General features: G+C 35.3%; 2 protein-coding genes across 2 annotated transcripts in view; one reads left to right on the forward strand and one right to left on the reverse strand.

Annotated features, from left to right (window-relative positions):
• The window catches only part of LOC125668228 (dolichyl pyrophosphate Man9GlcNAc2 alpha-1,3-glucosyltransferase-like), a 35,227-nt gene extending 34,226 nt beyond the window's left edge, over positions 1-1,001 (reverse strand). Inside the window, exon 1 of the mRNA XM_048902080.2 lies at positions 692-1,001. Within this exon, the coding sequence (XP_048758037.2) occupies positions 692-698 (7 nt within the window). The 5' untranslated portion in view covers positions 699-1,001. The remainder of the gene's footprint in view (positions 1-691) is intronic.
• The window catches only part of LOC125668230 (uncharacterized), a 55,359-nt gene that overhangs the window by 23,014 nt on the left and 13,014 nt on the right, over positions 1-19,331 (forward strand). Inside the window, exons 23-28 of the mRNA XM_056161800.1 lie at positions 7,700-7,783; positions 7,930-8,008; positions 10,043-10,143; positions 14,965-15,011; positions 18,542-18,633; positions 18,714-18,787. Coding sequence (XP_056017775.1) covers positions 7,700-7,783; positions 7,930-8,008; positions 10,043-10,143; positions 14,965-15,011; positions 18,542-18,633; positions 18,714-18,787 — 477 coding nt within the window. The remainder of the gene's footprint in view (positions 1-7,699; positions 7,784-7,929; positions 8,009-10,042; positions 10,144-14,964; positions 15,012-18,541; positions 18,634-18,713; positions 18,788-19,331) is intronic.

Here is a 19,331-nt window from a genome sequence, read left to right on the forward strand (position 1 = left end):
TTTTACTATTTGATATCTTTAATTTTTGAAAAACGCTGCAACTTTTTTCTCTCCAATAAAGCTATCGTATCATTTAGAATGGTGATCTAACAACCTAGCTAACCAGACCGACATACGATATATACTACAATATAGAATTTAAACCTATTTCGGAAAGCACACAAAAACATACCATAAGATATACCATTTTGTTATAGACTAGGAGACGGGGTGAGGGGGGGGGGGGGTCGTAATGACCTTCTAATGTAATATTAGCTAGCGTACCGGCCCGGCGGTGAGCGCCTGTCTAACTACCCGCACAAACATCTCACCCAATCTTCCTTTGATTCGCTCACCTACGATCGCTGCACTAAGGTGGCAGGGGACAGTTTCTTTGGTTTTGAAACATGTGGATAGGGGGTATACACCAAAGTCAGATTATGACAGACTAATGAAAAATCATATTTCCCTTTTATGTCAATACTTGTATTTCATATTAGTGTAGTTAATAAATTATGACCCTAAATTACATGTAATCTATAAATACTGGTGCTGGTGCACAAAACATGCTCTGAGCAGGTTCCCCTTTTTTGCTTTGATTTTCCCTCATTTGGGCTAATCCGCACCACCCCCACACCATCACAGTACCAAACATGGGGATTTAGACACTGTGCACAATCAAGAACCCTATCTGCCCTTCTCAAAAATCTACCTCTCATATGGGGCCATCCACCTTCCCTCACAGCTACAGACCTTTTGCTAGACCCTGCATGTTTTCACCGGAATTTCTTCAGCAACTGACCACGTGTCTTAGTTTCGTATTTGCACCCATCTATATGCTAGGAATCATGGTGACACCTACATGTTGTATATCAACATTTTTACTAAGCACTCAGCTACATTTGACATGCATCCTAAAATTATTGTATACATTTTTACACATGTAATATCACTTCAAATACGGGGTAATTCCATTTTTTGAAAAAGTTGACGGGCCTATAGTGCGAAACTGTCCCCTGCTACCTAAGGTGGCAGGGGACAGTTTCTTTGGTTTTGAAACATGTGGATAGGGGGTATACACCAAAGTCAGATTATGACAGACTAATGAAAAATCATATTTCCATTTTATGTCAATACTTGCATTTCATATTAGTGTAGTTAATAAATTATGACCCTAAATTACATGTAATCTATAAATACTGGTGCTGGTGCACAAAACATGCTCTGAGCAGGTTCCCCTTTTTTGCTTTGATTTTCCCTCATTTGGGCTAATCCGCACCACCCCCACACCATCACAGTACCAAACATGGGGATTTAGACACTGTGCACAATCAAGAACCCTATCTGCCCTTCTCAAAAATCTACCTCTCATATGGGGCCATCCACCTTCCCTCACAGCTACAGACCTTTTGCTAGACCCTGCACGTTTTCACCGGAATTTCTTCAGCAACTGACCACGTGTCTTAGTTTCGTATTTGCACCCATCTATATGCTAGGAATCATGGTGACACCTACATGTTGTATATCAACATTTTTACTAAGCACTCAGCTACATTTGACATGCATCCTAAAATTATTGTATACATTTTTGCACATGTAATATCACTTCAAATACGGGGTAATTCCATTTTTTGAAAAAGTTGACGGGCCTATAGTGCGAAACTGTCCCCTGCTACCTAAGAGAAGCGACTGCACAGCAGGTGCTTGGAATCCAGCCCCCCTTCCCATCTGGAAACATCTATGGTACGAACTATCTAAGCATTAGAATTTGGCGCCAAATTTCACTGGCGATGTCAACAATATCGAGATCATCATTTTATGGCTCGTCCAACAAAACTGCGTTAAGGTTAGCTGTATAAATGTTTTGTGGTTTTGTAGAATATATTACCTAGCTTTAGGATAGACAGAAACCTTTATGCAAACCACCTTTGTAATTATTTATTGCAAGTTATGCGTCCTTGTGTCGGTGTTATCCAGTCTATTAGTAATAGTATTACTGAGTATTCTTGAAATTTTTTTAGCTTCATTATCTTTCCATGTTAAAAGTATATTGATTATATCACAGTGGAAAAAATGATTTTTTTAAAAAGTTTAGTGGAACAAAATCGTTTTTATGGTATTGGACCAATTTTCATATGTACCCCCATGATTTATCGACCAATCATAGACCCACAAGGGGAAAATAAAATACAAAGAATTAACGTTTATCTCATATGATTAAAGACATATACTAAAGACATTCATGTAGAACAAAGTTTTGTTCACACGATACGTTTTAGATTGATTGTAAATGAAGGGAAGGCAACAATGATAAAATGAGACTAGACTATAAAAGAGTATTCACATGTACCATTGCAAATGAAATTCATTTTTAAGCGCTAAGCGTAGCTTAAGCGCTTATTGCCACCAGTTGGATTTTGCTTTCGTCATCATGTTTCCGGTTTATCGCCACCTATAGGCGAATTTATGCATCGCTGTAGTCAAGTCGTGTTTAAAGTAGTCGTAATTTTGCAACCGATCTAACACGGGGATAACATTAATATCTGCAGTTGCATTTTTCCCCGGAAATACAGTTCCTTGAACAGTGAATAAAATATGTATAAAAAGGGTGATATTTTTGTCCTCATTCTTAAGGAAAGTGAGACACAGATGCAGGTCATTCTTCAGTTAAAATTCCCATTTGAATCTGCATCTGTAATAATTAAAGTGATTCAAAATCTAAAATTGAATAAGAATATGTATATGAAACCGTTTTAGCTAGGGTGCCTTTGCATTGTTACCTTCGCATGGCGCTTAGAGGCCAGGAAAATAAATTTGCATGGTACAATCTATCATTAGAAGCCACGTCATTAAGCTATACACGAATCAGGAGGGTTTTCCACGTGTGTTTTGGCTGCTGTTCCGACTCAGTAAAAATTTTGTCCGACGCAGCAAAAATGTGTGCAACACATTAAAAAATTAACTGATCCGAGTCCATTGTGAACGAGAAAGAATTTGTGCACGATTATGCTTTGACAGCGAAGGACAGAGATCGGTGTCTCAGAAGGATGATATTGCGTAACTGCATACACCTTCCCCGATCATATATGTAAGTCAGTCATGCAGAAATTTAGAGGATGCAACCGTGTAACTTATGCTTAGTTTATTATTTCTAAACGACCAGGATATTCTTCAGAATCATCGTCAACACAATCAAATTTGATTTCGTGATTTAGTTTCAAAAATGAGACTAAAAATAATAGTCTTGGGGCAAGGAAAAGATAAAAGGTACAACATTATATTATATTATATCATATTATATTATGGAAGACAATACTCCGGTTTAAAGTATTCAAAACACTGCGTGGAATTTTACAAGGGCTGTATACTGAAATATATATGTTTAGAACAAGTGTTAGATAAACATTGCCATTGTGTCAAGCATGAATGTGAAATGGTTTGCGGTCCACAGCACGCTACATACAACGAAAAGTAATCGTGTTTTCAATTTCTTTGTACTACAAACAAACAATTGACAATGACATGCATATGCTACATGTATTTCCGAATGTACAAATGATGAAGAAGGGGGAGGGGCATGGATGTACTGTTGTTGTTCCCTGTCCCCACATTTTGTTTTCGCTGAACGATCTTTTCATATAAAAAAGATGCATTTAGTTTTTTGGTGAGATGCCTCTTCATTATTTCTAACAGCGGTTTGAACATTACCGTTTGAAGATTACTTTTGTAACTTTTCAGTGCCTAGTTTGGGATTCTCATTTAGCTACATTTACATGTTGTAAATTTTGCATATTTATTGCAAGTCACTTCTGTTACGTTGTTTTTTTTCATATTAGAACTCCTACAGAAGCTTCGAATCTTATGGTTTTTTGCTAAGGTTATTAGCATTTTCATATAAAGAACTGTTTTGTAAAATTAAAACAATAGCAATGTGTATTATGTCTCATTCAGACAAACAGATGAGTCTCCTTTGCAATATGAATATGAGCTTTTACACAAGAAGTGTAATACACACAAGTTGATGAGTACAGCGTATAATGTACCTGTGTAGAAACTCTTGGGTTTTTTTTTGTTTTTTTTTTTTTTTTTAGATTTACGTATAACAAACAATCACTACAATTGCTAAATGTAAATCCATGCTTATATGTTAGTCTAATTCATCATCATATTTGAATTAGTATATCCTCTTGCACTAACTTTCATGTTAAAAATGAGCTTTCTCCACTCTTGTTGATGACGCAGTATTCAGTTTCAAAGTAATATTGCACATGTATGATGAACATCTTTTCTAAATAACTTCCTAAATTTTGTTTTCAGTTATACATGTATTTATTGGACTTATTTGGATTCAGATTCTCTCCAACCTGATTTTGAATTGAAAATAACTTCATTATTGATTACAAAAAATAATTCCACTTTCATGGTTTGATTGCTATTTACAGATGGATTCTGTAGTACAAGTCATACAAATGCATGTTTATGTGTGTATTTAAATGATTTCTGGTAAGGTAATGAAATGGATGTAAAGCGTTTCATAATCCTGCATTATTGGTGTGTTTTGACATGTGGCATTTGTTAATGTATGTGGTTATGTGTACTTTTCTTTTTTGTCCAGTTTGTTTGTTCCTTTCTATTATAAGTGACTTACATATATGTATCAAACTATTGATTTGTTTCATTTCAGTTGTATTCTAAAAATGTTTCAGACACTATTTAACTGGAACACAACAGTAAGTTAGTTGCGTAATAACAATTGAACACTTTATACCGAAAACTACCATTACAATTGTTTTCACATTTTCTACCAAAAATGTTCTTCTCTATAACATCACATCTGTAAGAGAAAAAAATACATAGTCATGTAGAGCATTTAATGATTCAGGGACCAGAACAGAGCAGATCAGAAACCCTTGCCTTGGGAAGATGGGTGGGAGCTAAACAGGGTATAAAGTGTTCATTTGTCAAATATTTGAATAACTTAGCCTTAAATGCTATTGATTGATTGTATTTTGTTTAACGTTCTTCTCAATAATTTTTAATTCATATGGAGACGTCACCAAGACCGGTGAAGGGCTTCAAATTTAGGCCTATGCTCGGCGCTTACGGCCATTGAGCAGTGAGGGTTCTTTAGCGTGCCACACCTACTGTGACATGGGACATCCGTTTTAAAGGCCATCTCCGAGGACCTGTGACATTCACACCTGATGCCGAGAGTTTGGTGATGGAACTGTCACTACCTGTTTAACGAACTAGGTCTGTCGCGGCCGGGATTCGAACCCCGACCGCCCGCATACAGAGCGAACACTTTACCTCTGGACCACCGCAGCGGTGGTAATGCTATTGATACTAAATTCTGATTATAGATATTTAATAAGAACAGGTGTCCTTTACCAAATTTCATGATCCAAGGACAAGGTTTTAGTTTAGTGTGGGATCAAAATTATCATAGTGACCATTGTTTTAACAACATCATATAAAATTTATATTTCAACGTGTTGAAAAGTTTCAGGACATTGCTTCCAATCCACATTTGTTATTTTATTACAGAAAATGTACTACTTAATTATGCGAAAATAAAGAATAATGCATAAACCTTTTTTTAATGTTGTTCCTGCTCATTAACATTACATACAGAATCCACGAAGTCAGCTTAGCGCTTTTCAGTACTTTCAGTACTTTGATTTAATAACGCGTGAAAAATACGATAAAGGAAGAAAAGAAATATTTAATTTTATTGAAAAAAGATATGCAAAATTTACTACTTTAGATCAGTGCTCCCACTGGACCAAAATTCCCTTTCGCCACTTTTTCGGGGTGCGGCGCAGCGCAAATAATCTCATGCTTTACAATTATTTCCATCATATTATTTTATTCATTACACTGATTTTAGCATTTTAAATCAGTTACATTACTTAATCATATCCAGCTACCATACCTAAACACTTCTTTCTGAAATAATAAGTTGATTTGTTTGATAAATTCTATTATGGAATTCAAAATCAGATAATAAATCATATAAATATAAACTTCATGATGCTACACCCCTCATTGAAAACATTGTGTACATCGCCCGAAATGCAGATGTCACAAAACATCAAGCCCAATTTAGAGTCGTATCTCAACCATTCCCTATTAAATTTCTGTTTTGGTATGGAAGATTGCTCAAACATCTGATTCTGTCCAGGTGGGGTTGACGTTAAAGCCAAACATAGATACTTTTTGAATTTTAGACTGACTAGGGTCAGAAGCTACAAGTTTAGTGTTAAAATAGAATCGTTTATGAAATATTCGAACTAAAATCAAACACATCAAAATCTTGTAATCAACGAGCTTGGCCGCAAAAACAAACAATTGATGTATATACATTATACACAATAATACGGCCAATTTAATTACCGGTCGGTTCTGTGGTTAAGAATTGACATTAATGTGGAGATGATAACACAATAATGAATAAGAATTTAAATGTTAAACAATACACAACTGTCCGATGTACTTTATTACATAATCACCAACTTTTTTGCAGCCATACATTATCTGGCCTTCGTGACCAGCTCTGTGTGCACTGGAGCGACGCGAGATTTCCAGTCGCACGCGTTAACTGAATAAACAAATTTTGACTGCATAAACAAACTGGCGATAATGTGTCACTGACAAAGGAAAACACAAGACAGATTTTAAAATACAATTTATTGCAAAAAGGGATTTTCGCCACTTTAAATTTTTTTCCGCCAATTTTGAAAAAAATTCGCCATTGGCGAAAATGGCGAAGCCCAGCTCGAGCACTGCTTTAGATAAGGCTAAATAAAAAAAATATGTGTAGTCCCGGTTATCCCACCGTCCTTAGTTTTTACCCTCAACCCATAATTTTTTTTTTACTATTTCCAAAATTAGTTGCTGTATATTGCCGAATATAATGCACACTTTTTTCAAGATTTTCTTTTATGAGAAGGGTGCATAATATGTATATACCACTATACATATAGGTTTTTGACCTGTTTTCCTTCAGGTGAAGCTTGACTGTAAGTTCATTCATAGCCAATATATAGATACCGCTAAAATGCTAAGCTTTAAACACTGCCACAGGTGTTTGGGTTCAGGACCCCCCACCCCCCCCCTCTTCCGAGTAAGCTACATGAGTCTATTTAATTATTTTTGAAAATATTTCCAATACATTTCTAATACATGTCAACTTCGTCTTGCATACCCCTAAAGTCCAAAATAATTCAAAATAAGCCCCTTTAAAAAAAATACCCTCACTGATTATTATAACAGTCCTGTTATACCGATATGAATAGTGGTATATATTATGCACCCCTTCTCATATAAGAAAGTCTTGAAAAAAGTATGGATTATATTTGGCAAAATACGGTAACTGATTTTGGAAATAGTCAAAAAAAGTTTAGGGTCGGGGTAAAAACTAGGGACGGTCGGGTAACCGGAACCACACATAATGAACTTTGGATATTGTTGTGGTCCAAGAATTTTTACGTCTGTATTGCTATGCAATACTCCCAGAATGCTTGCTTTTATTAATCTGGACATCAGTGACCAATTCATTGTCAAGCAATGCACCATGAACACATCTTCAAAATACATGTATATACCATTTACTGGGTAGTAATTGTTGAAATAATGTAGAAAGAGGAATATCATTGAAAAGACGTGCATCTTCAAAATGTACCATATATTAATTATGCTTTGTCATGCTGTATTTTAGAAAGAGGAAAATCATTGAAAAGACATTAAATGGAAAAGTAAAAGAATTTATACACAACAGTATTCCAGAGAACTATAAGCAAAGGTATTTTGAGCTATTTTGTGCATATATCTAGTAAGAATCTTTTTTGAGAATCAACAATGTTTGATTGGTTCAGTGATAGGTTCAGGACAAAAATATTATGTTACATGTGCTACAGTGCTAACTACATTGTGATTATTAAATTTTAGGATAACGGGACCAATTAACGACTGGAAACTGTTTTATAGACAACAGAGTGCTTTCAATTATGCCAGAGAGCAGTCAGAGGTATTATCTAGCTCAGGTCTTTAAGCTTTATTTTATTAATAATCAGGGTTGGAAATTACCTCATGTCTGTAAATCCGAGACTGGTAAAAAAACATGTCGGACTAGTAAACTCTCTATAGCACTAGTCCGTACGGACTTGTGAAAATCTGGAAATCAATCTTAATTGGATAAGATTTTAGCAAGATTTGTTTGAGTCTCGTATATGTTCGAACTTGTGGTCGATTACCTGCATGGTTAAGTGTTTGCGTGACTATGACATCCTGATCTTCCAAACACATGAAGTGCGTTCAAGACCTCCATTCTTCGAACGAGCACAAATTCCTGCCAATTCCGAACACCGAGTACGCATCACGAGAATGGGTACGAGGTGCAAGAATTGCAAGTAGTGTGGTCTAAGAACATGCACTTTTGTGTTCGTTCGTAACAATATGGCTCATGGCTTGGTCAATCGAGGGAATTTTATTGACTTTATTGATAAAATTTTGATCTCCTGTGACCCTTAAGAACTGACCACAAACACAATGGGAATGTTGATCTCAAACGCACTTATGGACGTTTATAAAAGGATTAACTCGGAGGTTACTGTATGCTTCTGAAGATCTTGAATGCGAAATCAAGTATGGTGGTCTTTTTCTTCTGTAGCTTTCAGAAACTGAATTGCTTGCAACTGTGATGTGTTTGGTTTGATTAAATACTACTGAATAAAATGAAGATCATTTAATATGATATAGTGGACGAACTAGTGAAATGCTTTGTAGACTAGTGAACATCAATAGTGACTAGTCCGTACGGACTAGTGTTTGAAAAAGTTAATTTCGAACTCTGAATTATAAGATTGAGCAGAACTGATCAGTGTAATACATGTATTATCATAATGATAAATGTTGCAGATTATTGAAGCTTTAGAATATGGTTTAAACCTGTGTGTGATTGCCAAGCTCCTTTTTAGGTCATCTGAGTCCTTCGTCGTGTGCCATCCTTTAACAATAGAACATTTTTAACTTCTATATAACTACCTTTCCAATTCTTTTTAAATTTGGTATGAAGCATCTTTGGAACAAGGGGTACATAAATTGTAAATTTCAGGACTCCTGCACCCTTAGGGGTGTGGCAAAAATTGACCAGTTTTCAAAAATTGTCTTCTCTACATCTGCACATCTGTAAGAAAAACTAAATGCATTGTCGTACAGAGCAGGAAGGCCTCTACCAAAATTGTAAATTTCATGATCCCTGGGTTAGAGGTTCTGACTTCAGGGTCGGGCCAAACTTAGTATACAGTGTTTATGTTTAAAACATCTCCTTTAATGCTAGAATACTAAATGAATCATTTGAAAGACTTATTTATTTTGCTGATACTGTATAAAAACTGAATGTATATTAGGAAAAGCAGAAAGGGATGTACCAGAATTTTGAATTTTGCAACCCCGGGGTTCAGACTCTAGGGCGGGTTCAAAATAGTCATAAAGTGTTAATATGACATGTAAAGTCTTTCATTAGTATGGGCACTTTCGGGGGCATTTGTGTTTTAAGAACACATCTTGTTTTACACTGCTGCAAAATACTGTGTTCATCATATTGAGCTCCAGGAGCACTTAAAAAATGGGAGGGTTATTTAGTACTTTGTATTATTTCCAGTGAACTTTTAGTGCTTAATTGAGAAATGCTTAATTCTGAATGAGTTATCGTTAAGTTTCCTTTACAATAATTTAATTCACTTTGGTCTTATTTATTATTTGAAATTGTCAAAACAACATAAATTTTTTAGATGAATACGATACTAGAATTTAGCTTAGATATGTAGAACAGGAACATTATTATAGATTTTTCAGCCCTTGGGGCTAGTGATGCTTCTAACTAATATTCAGGTGATCAATAAGGCCTGTGAGCCTCTTGTATGTGTGACATTGTCTGTGCACATCACTCAACGTGGACTAGAAGCAGTGTAGACATTTACTGCATGTGAAAAATCACAGCCTTTGTTCCTCTGTTATATATTTACAAATCAAACTGAAATAAGCACTGCATTTATGTCAGGAGCTGCACGTGTTTGCCTTTGAAAGTTCCAGCCTGGGACAGGGTGGAGGAAAGCGGATGTACCTTGTCTCCAGCTATGAAGTATTTTGGCATTACTATAGGTAAGTTCCTAGTATTCAAGGTTGAAAGTCCATTGTGAAATTACTATAATTTCTATTCTAGAATACACTATTGAGCCAGGAACGCAAATACATGCTGAAGAAGTTGCTGAAACATTCCCAGTGCATTCAATAATCAAAACAGCATTCTGTTGTACTGTGTAGGAGAGAAAACAGCATTCTGTTGTACTGTGTAGGAGAGAAAACAACATTCTGTTGTACTGTGTAGGATAGAAAATAGCATTCTGTTGTACTGTGTAGGATAGAAAACAACATTCTGTTGTACTGTGTAGGAGAGAAAACAGCATTCTGTTGTACTGTGTAGGAGAGAAAACAACATTTTGTTGTACTGTGTAGGAGAGAAAACAGCATTCTGTTGTACAGTGTAGAAGAGAAAACAGCATTCTATTGTACTGTGTAGGATAGAAAACAACATTCTGTTGTACTGTGTAGGAGAGAAAACAACATTCTGTTGTACTATGTAGGAGAGAAAACAACATTCTGTTGTACTGTGTAGGAGAGAAAACAGCATTCTGTTGTACAGTGTAGGAGAGAAAACAACATTCTTTTGTACTGTGTAGGAGAGAAAACAACATTCTGTTGTACTGTGTAGGAGAGAAAACAGCATTCTGTTGTACAGTGTAGGAGAGAAAACAGCATTCTATTGTACTGTGTAGGATAGAAAACAACATTCTGTTGTACTGTGTAGGAGAGAAAACAGCATTCTGTTGTACTATGTAGGAGAGAAAACAACATTCTGTTGTACTGTGTAGGAGAGAAAACAGCATTCTGTTGTACAGTGTAGGAGAGAAAACAGCATTCTGTTGTACTGTGTAGGATAGAAAACAGCATTCTGTTGTACTGTGTAGGAGAGTAAACAACATTCTTTTGTTCTGTGTAGGAGAAAAAACATTCTGTTGTACTGTGTAGGAGAGAAAACAACATTCTGTTGTACTGTGTAGGAGAGAAAACAACATTCTGTTGTACTGTATAGGAGAGAAAACAACATTCTGTTGTACTGTGTAGAAGAGAAAACAGCATTTTGTTGTACTGTGTAGGATAGAAAACAGCACTCTGTTGTACTGTGTAGGATATAAAACAGCATTCTGCTGTACTGTGTAGAAAACAGCATTCTGCTGTACTGTGTAGGAGAGAAAACAGCATTCTGTTGTACTGTGTAGGATAGAAAACAACATTCTGTTGTACTGTGTAGGAGAGAAAACAGCATTCTGCTGTACAGTATAGGAGAGAAAATGTACTTTCTGTTGTACAGTGTAGGAGAGAAAACAACATTCTGTTGTACTGTGTAGGAGAAAAAAAATGCGCATTCTGTTGTACTGTGTAGGAGAGAAAATGTGCATTCTGTTGTACTGTGTAGGAGAAAAAACAACATTCTGTTGTACTGTGTAGGAGAGAAAACAACATTCTGTTGTACTGTGTAGGAGAGAAAATTGATTTTTAAAAGCTGGAATGAAAATACTATTTTACCAAGGGAAAAGAAGTTGTTGAAAATCCATGGTGACCACAAAGAACTAGGTGTGACAACAGCCCATTTGTTGCCCTAAATTAGTCCCCTACTGACGAAGTCGAAGGGGACTTTAGGTTTGCACTCTGTCCGTCCGTGCATCTGTCTGTCAGTTCAGTTTTCTGCATTTTTTTTCTCTGTTCTTGCAGATATTTATTTGATATTTGGTATGTTGCTTTGCCATAACAAGTTACAGATGAAGTTCGAATTGGGTCCTGGTCCGTTGATTTTTCACTTAGTTATGGCCCTTGGACTTAGAAAAATAGCATGAATTATCAGTTTTCCAGACTGTTTTTTTGGTGTGCTTGCAGATATTCATTTGATATTTGGTGCATTGCTTTGCCATAACAAGTTAAGATCTAGTTCGAATTTCGTCTCAGTCCGTTGATTTTTCATTAAATTATGGCCCTTGGATTGTTAGTTTATATCCAAGTTCCTTATTTCTGTAGATAAGAGTACTTCACTCATTAAAACTTCTAGCATAGTAATACAACAATGTAGCAAAATTATTCATGATCACCTAGATAATATTTCACAGTTTACTGACTTGGTTAAAGACCTGAACCTATAATTGTAAATTTGTCTATTTTCCTGGTCTAGTCTCTACTTGAATAGTAGTTGATTTCCAACTATTCCTATCCTGGTTCCCCAATTTTCCCTTATACCATAACCTACATAATGAACTTTGAATCTTGTTGTGGTACAGTAATTTTTGCAACCGGTAGGGGACTATGCAATACTCTCAGAATGCTTGTTATAGTTGTAGTACTGCTGTTTTTATTTGATCAGATTTATGCATTGAAATTGAATTTTTTTTGTGTGGATGATATGCTTATCAATGATTTAAAAAAAATCAATTATACACTTGAATTGTTTACACTATCTAGTCTTCTATTAAGACAAACTTTTTGATGCCATGTATAATACAGTGTAGAAAGAAAATGCCTGACAGAATAATTATTTGATTGCTGATTGCAAAAAGTACAAATATATGTGAACATATCATTTTGTGCGAAAATTTATGGAAATTTTTTTTATGAAAATGAAAAATATGTGTAGGCACATGCCTACTCAAGTCTAATGAAGCTATTCCCCTGACTTGTATTGATATGCATGCATTCCAATGTAGTGCACATTCATATTTCACTAAAGGTTAGGCTTCAATGTCTGGATTAAAAGTTGTACATGAGAACATATAGGAAATTTGAAAAAAAAAAAAAAAAAATCATCTTTTTCCAAGAGTAGCAGGGCCACACTAAACCATGCCAATATGTAAATGTGTCCAAGTTGTGTGAATTTAATTTTTTTTTTCATATAGGGGGAAAATCTTTTAAAATATCTTTTCCAAAACAGCTAGACCATTGTAGTCATATTGATATTGAAGACTCCCCATACAGTGTGGAGTTAAGTTTGGTAGGTGGGGGTCAAAATTTGTCATAGGATTAAAGTGGGTAAAAATCATCTGATGAAGAACAACTTTGTCAAGGTGACTCAGGTGAGGATTATGGCCTCTTGTTTTTTTAGGTCACCTGAGTAAACTCAGGTGACCAATTGCGATTGGTTTTTGCCCATCGTGGTCCGTCGTGCGTTAACAATTGAACATTTTTAACTTAATTCTTTTCAAATTTGGTATGCAGCATCATTGGGACAAGGGGGACATAAATTGTAAATTTCAGGACTCCAGCACCCCTGGGACCCTAAGGGTGGGGCAAAAACTGCCCAAAATTGACCAATTTTAAAAAATCTTCTCAAGAACCACACACATGTAAGAAAAACTAAATGCATAGTGATGTAGAGCAGGAAGGCCTCTACCAAAATTGTAAATTTCATGATCCCTGGGGTAGGGGTTCTGACCCCAGGGCGGGGCAAATCGTGTTATATAGTGTTTATGTGTAAAACACTTAAATAACATTTTCTTTAGTTCTACTGATACTAAATTGAAAGTAAATAGATATTTAGAAAGAAGAAGTAGTCCTTTACCAAAATTGTAAATTTGATGATCCCAGGGGTAGGGGTTTTGGTATCAGGGTGGGGCCAAAATGTTTAGTTATTTAGTGTGTGAACAATAGACATTTTCAACTTCTTGATAACTATCATTCCAATTCTTTTCAAATTTGGTATGAAACATCTTTGGAACAAGGGGAACATAAATTGTAAATTTCAGGATTGCTGGGGCCTTAAGGGCAGGGCAAAAACTGTCCAAAAATGACAAATTTTCAAAAATCTTCTCAAGAACCACACACATGAAAGAAAAACTAAATGCATAGTGATGTAGAGCAGGAAGACCTCTACAAAACTTGAAAATTTCATGATCCCCGGGGTAGGGGTTATGACCCCAGGGCAGGGCCTAACTTGTTATATAGTGTTTATGTGTAAAACACTTAAATAACATTTTCTTTAGTGCTTTTGATACTAAATTTAAACTAAATGGATAGAGCAGGTAGTCTTTTTACCAAAATTGTAAATTTGATTTTCCCCAGAGTAAGGGTTTTGACCTCAGGGTGGGGCCAAACTTAGTATATAGTATTTATGTGTAAGTTTGCTGATACTATATAAAATATAAGTGCACATTTAGGAATAGCAGAAAAGGATGTACAAAAAATGGTGAATTTCACAACCCAGGGTTATGACTTTAAGATGAGTCCAAATTAGTCATATCTTTTGATGTTTTAATGCTAATACATCTATTATTTCATCAGTGTATGCACTTTTGAGGGCAGTGAAGTTTTAAGAACACATCTTGTTTTATACTGTTGCGGAACATTAGAATTTAGCTTAGATATTTAGAGCAGGAATTTTTTTCTAGATTTCATAGCCCATGGAAGTAGTGATACTTTTTCACTAGTATTCAGGTGACCGATAATGCCTGTGATCCTCTTGTTTTTTTTAAAGAATATGGACCATGGGGTTAGGATGGTCCTAGAATTGGGATAAAATTTTGATTGTGGTTGATACATGTGGCCATACTTCTGAACCCAGACACCTTAGCTTAGTGATGATTTTTAGCCATCGGAAAGAAATGTTGGGATATGTTGGCATATTTGTGACATTGATAATGAATTCATGATTCGTTGCTCAATTAATGATTTGATTTGTATATCACAAGTACTTTAAAGCAAATATCTGTTATTTATTACTGTCAGAATCGGGGCATGTTAGTGAAATTCTTTCTTGTTGCCATCTGTAGGGATTTTTTTAAAAGAAGGAAATAAAATTGTTTTGATGTTGGATATTACAATCAATATGAGTAAATGAAAAGTTGCTGATGGATATGAATTATATTTACATGTTAATTTCAGCCAGCTGCCATGTGAGAAGAAGCTACATTATGAGATAATTCCAGAGGGTGAGTTAATTTATTGAAATGGTACTTGACTAAGTGAATTACATAATCAGGATGAGACAGGGGAGCCTAGGTAAGCCTTTAATTTAGAGTTGTGGAAAAGTGTCAGTCATGCCTTCAGACAAAATGCCAGGATGCTCTACATTGAAAGAGTTTGGTTCAAATGCAAATCTCTATTTTTTGTTTGACAGATATCATAATTCAGTTTACTTGGGACGATTCTAATCATTGTTTTACTCAACATGACATTTCACACCGGCAATCTGAAACTGCTTAGTAGCAGTACTTCAGTGCACACAGCTTAGCCACATGCTTAGTAATAAACAAGATCTAGCAATTGTTAATAATTTTACTTAAGGTAGCTTATAGCATCAAGACTTATATACTTTTTGTAACACCATGTCACAAGATAGTGATTTAAATGCTTTGTGAAATTATTAGTATCAATTGTTTTGTTTGTCAATCATCATAGCTCATTGGATCAAGTATTGGGTTACTGACTTGCTGATCCTGATAGTTCAAATCTGCATGCCAGTCTTATTCATATTTATTGAAAGAAATGTTGAAAAATCATACTTTTTATCCAAAATTTCATATTTTCTGCCTTTTTGCCATTTATACTTTTTAATGCATCTTCATATTTAAATCATTCCGTGTTGATTTGAGAAACTCTCTCAAGGTGTAGTGAGCCACCTTAAAGATGACATGGGTGGTATATTATTTCAATGAGATTGATTTCTTTTGCTAACTCTACTCTAACATCATAAACCCCTTAAACAGGTGTTTTTAGGGTTGGGTTGTTTGGTCGTGGATTCTTAAAAGAGACACAAGAAGCTCATAATTACTTATGACTAGTTTGTGTGTCATGACCTTAAATCAATTCATTTGGCCATAGTCTGTCAGATATAACGTTTTAATGAGGACACATTAAAAACATTTATTTCGGTCAACCTTTTGGTAAGGTCAAAGGTCAATAGGCAGTTGGATATATTTGTGCAAGCCATGCCTTTCTCATACACAGATGACCCATAAGCAGATAGTGTGTCCTGATTCTGATTCAAGGTCATTTGGACAGGGTGACTGGGAGAAAAATTATTGAATATGCCCCAGTTTAAGTAAACCCTACAGGGGATATTATTGGTCTTATAGGACAGCTCTAGTTAATGTTCCCTATACTTTCTTGCATAAAATAAATTATATAGAAAATAAATAATGTTTTAATTCTTTCAATTCAAAATTGTGTGATAAGTAAGCCCAATACCTATAATTAATCAGAAATTGTTATTAAAAAGACAAAGTTATCAAGAAATTCCTTTTCCAAATGCCTGTAGGCAATCTAGATCCATTTTTATACGCCTGTCAAAGACGGGACGTATTATGATATGGCGTCATCCGTCTGTCTGTCCGGACCTTGTGGGCAGGATACAGCCAGGATTTCACAACTTGTACATTTTATCACCATGATGAGAGGAAGATGCCTATTGTTTTTGAAGGTCAAAGTATCACTTAGTAGGAAAACCTAGTAGGAAACCCTTGTGTGCAGGATACAAACCCAACCGGAAGCTCCAGGATATGACAACTTGGTGTATTTGATCATCATGATTGGAGGATTGGAGGAATATGCCTTTTGGTCAGAAGTCAAAGGTCAAGGTCATAGTATTATTTAGAAGAAAAACCTTGTAGGCAGGATACATACCCAACCATCAGCTCCAGAATATTGCAACTTGGTACATTTGATCACCATGATGAGGGGAAGATGCCTATTGTTTTTCAAGGTCAAAGGTCAAGGTCGCAGTATTACTTAGTAGGAAAACTTTGTATGCAGGATACAAACCGAACCGTAAACTCGTAAGATATTGAGAGGAAGATGCTTATTGCTTTTCAAGGTTATAGGTCAAAGGTCATGGTCACAGTATCACTTAATTGGAAAACCTTGTAGGCAGGATACAAATTGAACTGTAAGCTCAGGATATTGAAATTTGGTACATTTGATCACCATGATGAGAGGAAGATGCCTATTATTTTTCAAGGTCACAGTATCACTTAGTAGGCAAATCTTGTAGGCAGTATACAAACCGAACTGTTGGGACTAACACCACTTTGTACACATACACTTTATGCCAAGTGGAGGATGCGTATTGTTTCTTAAGGTCAAGGTCATAGTAGCAGGATGCAGACCGATTCTTTGGGGCAAGAACCATTAAACTTGGTACATATACATTTTATGCCAAGTAAAAATATTACATAGAGAGTACATGATTTGTCTTGTTTTTCCAATGCAAGGAAAGTCTGTCGCACCCTGATGATTGCTGATATTACTTGAAGTCAAGTTCTACAAATCATGGTGTAAGAAAAACGCCCTGTATTAGCTTTTCATGGGCATATTATGTACTGTTGGTGGTACTCTTGTTTATGCTTAACAAGAAAAAAATGAATTAAAATTGTGAGTTAAAAATGACTTGTGGGGGCACACTTTTACGATTAATTTTTGCGTTTTCAGTTTATGATTTTGTCATGTGCATTGAAACGTTTTATCGTGTGATCTCACATATTTTAGAAGTCAACAAGAATCGGAATAAATAATATGGTGACTTAAAAAATAACCACACAATAGGTAAGTACTTTAAAAAATGGGGAGAAAGATTTTATCACAATGACAATGAAAGTTTCGTTTGTATTGGTACAAGTGCTGAAGGTGTCAGTATTAACATTTGTCTGATAATACCATCAGCATCTTGATGTGCATTGAAATATCTGGACCTGATCGCCTGATTTCAAATCACAAGATGGCTGGTGTGAACAGGTGGTAGGTTCTGGATATTGATTGATTGAATATTATTTAAAGTCCCTCTCGAGAATCTTTCCCTCATGTGGAGACGTCAACGTTGCTGGTGAAGGTCTGCAAAATTTAGGCCTATACTCAACGCTTACGGCTTTTGAGCGGGGAGGGATCTTTATTGTGCCACACCTGCTGTGACATGGGACTTTGGTTTTTGCAGTCTCATCCGAAGGACCGCCTCATTTGATAGCCTCTTGCAACAAACAAGAGGTACTGAGAACCTATTCTAACCTGGATCGCTACGGGACGGTTTCTGGATATAAACTTCTCCATACTAACATTGTCCCCTATGGTGCTCACTAAAGAGGTCTTTCTGGGTCATACCAATAGTCAATAAATATACACGTACATTCTATGATTAATGAAATTCCTATTCTTGGTTTATTAAATAACAAATAAAGAACTTATAGTTTCAGTCTGATTGCTGTGCTTCATTTTCTGTAAAAGCAGAAGCTGTAGAAGCATTTATAGGTATTACTCTAAATTAAAATTCATTTAAATGTTAAATTTTTGAGAGTAGAAAAAAGTCCCAGTGTTGCTTACATGGTACGGATGCTCAATAGGATGAACACAGCATGTCTAGAAAATGTCACATTATTATAAATGTGACTTGTATATTGGAATATCTGTAGCAGCAATACTCTTTTTTCAGGTGCTGTATGTAAGCTGTAATCCGATCAAACACTCTTTTCAGGTGCTGTATGTAAGCTGTACTTCGATCTGGAATTCTCCATTCCTGACAATCCAAACAAAGTAGGAACAGAAATGGTGGACACATTTGTCCAGGTTTGTATTTTCAAGTTCGGTTTTCTCAGTCTATGATTTGTTGTTTTATTGTATGAAATGTAGGGAATTTTGTTTTTCAGTATGTATGTTTATGGCTTGACTTTGAGTTTAATGTGAAGTGCACAAGGAAAGATGTTCTAGATTTGGATGCAAGGCAAGTATTATAAGCATTATTTTCAATATTACCTTGTCATGAAGTTGATATAGACACTATCAAGAAATATTTTAACTAATACACATAGAGTGCAAAGTATTTTAAGGTAGGTAAATACTATAAGAAATTTCTGTCAATCAAAATTTTTTTTCATTTAAATAACTTTAACAACTCATAAACTAACTAAAAAACCCATATTAGACATACCTTTGCGGGTTTATTTTTATACTATGTGCTTTAGAGCATATACCCCCAAATGCAAAAGCCAAATTTTAACACAAGGATGCATGATCTCATGTTTTATTAATTTATTCACCAATATATTAAGCTATAATATATAAAAACCAATAGATAGTCATTTACTGAGAGAATTTTTAAAGATATTCAATTGAAAACATACACAATTGCTGTTTCATCTGCTCATATCCTTCAGAAAAAAATCACAGAATATCGCAATTTTGAAAAATTCTCAAAATCTAGAATGTTTATATGCCAGTTTTTCTTTAAAAATATTTAGAATTATATCTAAGGTTAACAAAAAACC

The sequence above is a fragment of the Ostrea edulis genome, chromosome 4, assembly GCF_947568905.1.
Source record: "Ostrea edulis chromosome 4, xbOstEdul1.1, whole genome shotgun sequence".
Classification (NCBI taxonomy): Eukaryota; Metazoa; Mollusca; class Bivalvia; order Ostreida; family Ostreidae; genus Ostrea; species Ostrea edulis.